Source organism: Nestor notabilis, unplaced genomic scaffold (assembly GCF_000696875.1).
Source record: "Nestor notabilis isolate BGI_N333 unplaced genomic scaffold, ASM69687v1 scaffold14932, whole genome shotgun sequence".
Classification (NCBI taxonomy): Eukaryota; Metazoa; Chordata; class Aves; order Psittaciformes; family Psittacidae; genus Nestor; species Nestor notabilis.
The window spans coordinates 30651-37684 of record NW_009919934.1 but is presented as its reverse complement, the minus strand read 5'-3'; the positions used below and the strand labels follow the sequence as shown (position 1 = coordinate 37684).

General features: G+C 47.9%; 1 protein-coding gene across 1 annotated transcript; it reads right to left on the bottom strand.

Annotated features, from left to right (window-relative positions):
* Positions 1 to 439: 439 nt before the first annotated feature.
* On the bottom strand, positions 440 to 5920 carry LOC104402562 (exocyst complex component 6B-like; the record flags this gene model as incomplete). The annotated part of the gene is made up of 2 exons (XM_010010464.1): positions 440 to 566; positions 5769 to 5920. Coding segments are annotated over 2 exons (279 nt in total), but the record flags the coding sequence as incomplete, so codon positions are not given.
* Positions 5921 to 7034: the final 1114 nt, after the last annotated feature.

The window sequence follows — 7034 nt, the reverse complement described above, 5'->3', positions numbered from 1 at the left end:
CTTTTACCGGAGCCCATGAGGAGAACCTGAAACCACGGCTCCTCCCTATATTTCTTGTTTTCGTTTGTTCTGCAACTGAATAAGTTAACAAAAGGAAGTCAGAACGGTTCTTTCAATTTGGCTTCTATAAAAAAAAACCAAAACAGTCTGGGTGTGAACTTCTCTCTCAGGCTTCAGGACTTACCATCACTTTATAAACCCCTGAAAATAGGAGTTTATAAGAGGAGACTCCTGACACCACCTCCACGAGCAGTGCTGCCTGTCTGCCCCGGGATTGTTTTAACAAGGAACATTTTGTCATCAAGGGTGGGTTTCATGAATACTATACAGGTGAATAAAAAAATACATATATTCTCTTTGAACAAGAATCCCAAGTCCAGGCATGTGGAAGGCTGTGGTGCAGGGACTGGCGCGGGCAGGAGGTCCCCAAGTCCCTCCCTCACGAGTGATGGCTGTTGATGAGGCTGCGGAGCTGCTTGGCCACGGTGTCGATCAGCTTCTGCTTGTCCCTCTCGTTCTTCCGAAACTGGGCAAAGACGTTGTTTTTTCTGCTCGTGTCCTTCATCCTGCACAGAGCAGAAAGAGGTTATGGCACAGGAAGAGCTGCTCACTGTGGCACCCAAGCCCCACTAAGGAATCGCGTGTGTAGTATCCACAAGCTCTGATAGACACAGGAGGTGACTGCATCTACAGGCTCTATCCAACTTTTATCATGTATTTGTGGAAAGATGGGCATCAAGCCATGTGCAGGCTTTGCATTAATGCTTTAAACCCCACAAATCCCATCAATGTCACCATTGGATCTATCGCTATTGCCAAAATCTATGAAAGACTAAAGCCTCTTGTCCTCCCCTTCCAAACAGCCTTTCACAGAATCATGAAATCGACTAAGCTGGAGAAGACCTTTAAGATCAAGTCCAACCATTACCCAGCAGTGCCAAGGCCACCACTGACCCCTGGCACTGAGTTCTCGGCTACACGGGCTGTGAACACTTGCAGGTCCGGTGCCTCCAGCCCTGCCCTGGGCAGCCTGTTCCAATGCCTGAGCACCCTCTGGGCAAGGAATTGTTCCTAATCTCCATCCAAACCTCCCCTGGGGCAGCTTGAGGCCGGTTCCTCTTGTCCCATCCCTTGTTCCTTGGGAGCAGAGACCAGCCCCCTCCTGGCTCCATCCTCCTGTCAGGCAGTTGCAGAGAGCGATCAGGTCCCCCCTGAGCCTTCTCTTCTCCACACTAAACCCCCAGGTCCCTCAGCCCTTCCCCATCACACTTGTGCTCCAGGCCCAGCATCAGCTCCGGTGCCCTTCTCTGGCCCCCTCCAGCACCTCAATGTCTCTCCTGTATCCCTCTTTCCTATGTCCCCGTGTCACATTCTGAAGTGGTAAATGACAACATTGGTATATCAGGAGAAATTAAAACATTAGCATTGAATTCACAGCATTAGGGCTTCTTATTTGAAATGGTGCAGTGCATGCAGTCAGGAGATGAAGCTTTTGGAGCAGCTGGAAAGATCTGGAGTTGTGAACTGAAAATATTATACAATATTGCAGGATATCATTTATTTTAAAGGAAAAAATCCAGCACTGGTTTCCTTAATTTAAAAATTTTCTTGAGATTTGTATTTGTTAGATTACATTTCATAGAATCATAGAATCCCAGACTGGTTTGTGTCGGAAGAGACCTTAAAGCTCCTCCAGCTCCAACCCCTGCCCCGGGCAGGGACACCTTCCACTAGAGCAGGTTGCTCCAAGCCCCTGTGTCCAACCTGGCCTTGAGCACTGCCAGGGATGGGACATTTAATACATAAAGTAGCACCTTGGTCTCCACGAGGTCTCCAAAAAGTCAGAGAGAAGAAGAGAGGGTGGTAGGATGGGGCCTGGAGGTGAAGCTGGTGCAGCTCCATCTCCCTCTGCCATGCAAAGCTGGGGGTTCATGCACGCTTGTGTTCACAGATGCATTATCTGGGGGGGGGGCAGGTCTCAGTGCACGCTCCAAGCATGAGCTTTATGCAGACAGGGCATGTGCTGGGAAGGGAAACCACCCCACAGTGGTCAATCCTTCAACAGTTGAAGTATTAGGCTCCCAACATCCAACCTGCTGGTTCCCAGCCGGCACCGCTCTTGTGTAACACCCTAATTTGTAAATGATTTTCTTGGTGAATCAGATCTGGCAGAGGCTAATGGCTTTGGACGAGTCGTGTCAGCCTGAGTTTTCAGCGTTGGGGATCTAAATGAAGCATTAAAGTGACTGGGGCACAGCGCTGATAGACCTGGGAAGCTGGCACTTCATCAAACCAGGGCGTTTTGGAGTTAAAGGAGCAAAATCGAACCTTTTGAAGCTTACTTAACCAATCTAAACAAAAAAATAAATTAAGTTTTTTCATGCTTCAATCTTCCTGAAAAAGAGCCAAAGGGAATCTGAAATGTTCCCAAAAACATCCAGCTTGGAACTGGAAACAAGGATAACAACTTTATCCCAAAGGCTAATTTGCTAAAGTTCTAAGTGCCCAAAGACACAGGATTACAACCAAGCTGCCTTCCCAAGAGTAACAAGATAGCTCGGAGCGCTTTTATTCAGTAAAGTAAGTATTATTTTCTTAATTTCTCTATTTTTTTAAGCAAAGTAGGTTTCCAGCTGCTCCTCTGCAAGAACCAGGGAGCGACGCTCCGATGGGAAGCAGTGTTTTTGAGTAGCACAGGATAGAGGTGTCCCAGTATCCTCAATTTTGGACATAACCATCCTCCCATGGCACACTTTGGGCAGTGCTGTACAGTTCCAGCAGGTCCAAATCACTTTACTAGGAGGGCTGAGAGCACTGTTTCTACTTCACAAGCTACATGGGGGCATCAGAGGTGCTAAGAGTAAACCTGTACCTTCAGAAACCTCCACGTAACACTGTACCCATTGCTCTCCATCACTGACCGCTGCAGTTACCCCCAGGTAACACATGGGGAATTCACAGGAAAGCATCCTCTGCCATAATAGCCCTTTTTCTTATCCTGGGCATGCTTGGAGCCATCTCTGATCCCATGGGATCTGTTCAGGTCCATGAAATGTTTTTGAAGTAACGCATGTTGTATGCAAGAAAACCTTTTTTGAATGACTAGAAAGGAGCTGCATGGATAAAGCTGCTGGATCAGGATGAAAAAGCATTACAGTTGGAGCACTGACCCCATAACAAACCCATGTAGGTGGGTCTGCTAAAGCAGGGATGAGTGTCTGGGCGGGACAGGAGCTGCAGGTAACTCCAGACACGATGTGAAGGTAGAGGCACTAAGCTATTAAGCATTATTAATGAATTAAGTTGCCTACAGGACACAAAATCCTGCAGAATTTGGGTTGTGCTGTGCCAAGGACCCGGCAGCACCGGGTGCTGCTGCATCCCTGGGGAAGGCTGAGCTTGCAGATATGCTTGAGGAGACCACACCAGCTCTGGTCCTGCCATCACAGATGACACCGAGCTGACACAGTGTGGTTGGTGTTAAAGGTGTTCAGAAACAACAACCTATTTCTTTTCCAACACTTACCTATAGGCAGCACCTGGTCCCTAATTGAGTGGTGTCTGATGCATCCAGACACCAAGAATATCAGGTTTGAAAGAGGGTGGCAATGCTTTCGAGCAGCTAAGCAGCTCTATGGAGGACTGACACTTTAATTTCTTTAAGTGTGCTCCTGCAGAGCTTTGGAACAACTGAGCCTGGTTTGTAACATGGTCCCTGTGCGTTAGCACAAGAATTAAGAGGCAGGGAAAAAAGAGAGCTCAGTGCTGTCCCCACCCCTGTCAACGAACACCACCTTCAATAAAGCCAAGCTTTGTTTAAATTAATCTATAAGGGAAAAAAAGCAATGGAGTAAAAGCTCCTCTTTTAGCTCTAATTAGTGCATTTGAGACGATAAAGTTACCGGTGAGAACCGTTCCAAAGACAGCTTGCATTTAGATCGTTTAGTGCTCCATTTAAATCAAACAATAAAGTCACTGCAAGGTGAGGGTAAAAGCCCAAGCAAGCAGCATACTTACACTCGTGATATCCTATGGGAGGTGTGTGATTAGGAAAAGAGATAACGATGAAAACAGGTTACAAAATGAACCAGTGGATCAGAATTTCACGTCGCCTTGTGGGCAAAGCTCGGCTGCTACGAAGAGGGATGGGGAGGGCTAAGGAGTGGAGGTGCCTGAAGCTATGGCTGGGTCAGTGCACAGTGCTGGAGCTGGTGGATGATGAACAGAGACTCCCCAAAAGGCCTGAAGCCCAAGCAGCGAGAGGGCAAAGCATTCAGTGATGCCATGCCGGTGATGCCACACCACAAGGATACAGGAGATGCAAGTGCCAACCTGGTGGGTAACTCTGGGAAGCAAATGGGATACCTGAAAGTTGCCCTTCAGATGAGATTCCTTTTGGGGAGAAGGCTGGCAAGTCAAGCTAGGGTTTGTGGCTTTTTAACACCAATGCATGGGAGCTGCGTGCTTGAATACTACCTAGAGTAAATGGCCAGGAGCATGGAACTGCCCTCCTGCTGTCCCAGTGCCATCCCAGAAAATGCCACAGATCCCAGCTCACTGCCTGCTTCCCATTCCCTGCCACTTCTAACTGCTCATGCCCAAGTTCTCTGAATTTTGATAGCTCTTTATGTTACCATTTTATTGATAGCTCTGAGCATACCTCAAACTTTTGCATCATGGATGTTGGGTTGTGAATACGTAACTCAGCAAATTACACAACACACGTAAATACACATACAAAACCAATGTTACAGTGTAGGAAAGTGCTTTACACACAGGAACTACCTAAGTTTAGTCCCTGCGTAGCATATTGATAGTATTTGGATGTCATGAGTTGCTGTGAAATTAGTTATTCACCTTTGCAAGAGAGGAGGTGGTGAAGTTATGCGGATCATAACTACTGCAGATGCACCTCCAAAGCTTGGAAGCACACCAAGGTCAGCTGGTGCTCCCAATGAGAGCCTGAAAGTCTACCAAAGAATGGGTTATCTGGGCCACCTCCTACCAGGTGACTGGTGGCACCTCTCTCCCACCTGCTAGAGGGGTTACAAGTGAAGCAAATCACAGTCATGGAATGGTTCGGGTTGGAAGGGAGCTTAAAGCTCCTCCAGCTCCAACCCCTGCCCTGGGCAGGGACACCTTCCACTAGAGCAGGTTGCTCCAAGCCCCTGTGTCCAACCTGGCCTTGAACACTGCCAGGGATGGGGCAGCCACAGCTTCTCTGGGCACCCTGTGCCAGCGCCTCAGCACCCTCCCAGGGAAGAGCTGCTGCCTCAGAGCTCATCTCAATCTCCCCTCTGGCAGGTTCAAGCCATTCCCCTTGTCCTGTCCCTCCATCCCTTGTCCAAAGCCCCTCTCCAGGTCTCCCGGAGCCCCTTTAGGCCCTGGAGCTGCTCTAAGGTGTCCCCTTCAGGAGCCTTCTCTTCTCCAGGATGACCAACCCTGGAACAAATCCCACTCTTTGGGTCTGTGGCAAACTCATGGACTTCCCCTCCTTGCTGCTGGCTCACGGGACTGGCACAAGCCTCTTACAGAAAGTCAGATCCTCAGCAAGTCAGTGCATTTAGATACAAACCCTGGAATTCTGGTTAGTGGGATATAAAATAGGATTTTTCTATATGAGCTCTCACTGCCACACTTTGCTCCCTGGATCACAGGGAGCCTCCAGCTCCATCCCAGCACCATGATAGAATGTGCTGCTAAACCCCATGCTTGCCCAAAGCGAAATGGGGCTGAAAGTTATCCCAGTTATCCAGAGCCACACTCACTTTTCCAGCAGGACAAGGGCTGTCGTTGGGTTCACGCGAAGATACTTGCATGTGGGTTGCCCGTAGTCAGCCAAATACGTCGACCAGTCCCATTGGATGAATAGATCCAAGAGCTGAAGCAGAAGAAACCAACATACAGAAGATTTATAAAGCTGGTCAGAGAGCAGACGGCTTATCTGAGAGCTGACCCTGAGCAGGTTGAATTAAGCACAACAAATGGGTTTTAGTCTTTATTAATTCATTTAATAGTATTCTGCTAATATTTAACTCTTAACATATTCATATTTAGTCATTAATTTATTAATATTTAATGTTAATTCATGTATGGCTGTATTCATTTAGCCATAGCGCATTCGCATCTAAAGTGCTACTTTATCTCTATTTTTGGGGTGAACTAGCAGTACAGAGGATAGGAGGACCAAGACACTCCAAGGACATGGGTGGCAAAGACATCCTGATGCTCTCAGCTGCAACAGGATGGCACTTTTGGGATTAAAGTCACTGCAAATTTCTTCTGGCCCCAAATAACCCTCAGCACTATTTGAACCATGCCACAAGGATTTCTTATCATGCTTGCTCCATCTCAGCATCTTCCAAGTGCTTTGTAAGCATCTCTAGTGATGACGAGAGCTCCCTAGGGAGGTGTGGGACCCATTCAGGAGCTCAGTAGTTTATTGGGTCAACACAGCTACCAGAGGAGACCAGGAATCCCAGGTGGTTTCCAGACGTTTGTAAGAGAAACCACCAGCCGTGGCAGCAGTGGAAGGAAAACGTGTATTAATTCAGCCATCCATGACAGTCCTTGCTCCACACCTTCGTGTCACACCTAAAGCCCCTCACCTCCATAAAGGACAGACTAAGTGCCTCATCACTCTCAGCTGATTTAGGTGAGGGACGAACAAACTACAGTCCAGGTTTCCTGAATGTCCTCTTCCACCCCACCTTTTGCATCCTTATTTTCCTAAAAACCCAAACAGGAGCTCCCATAATCTAGTGGAAGGTGTCCCTGCTTATCACATGGGAGTTGGACTGGATGAGCTTTGATGGTCCCTTCCAACCCAAATTATTCTATAATTCTGTATCTTTCCCACAGGAGGACCTCCTCACCCTTAAGGGGACTTGCCTTTCCACCTACCCATGAAAGCACAGCTGAAGATGTACGGGATGCAGCCTTCATTTCCATCATCTGAAACAGGTTAATTAAGAGCAGCTGCATTCCCCCCCTGCCCCAGCATTCTGCCTTGGAGAGCTGCTGTGACCACTCTA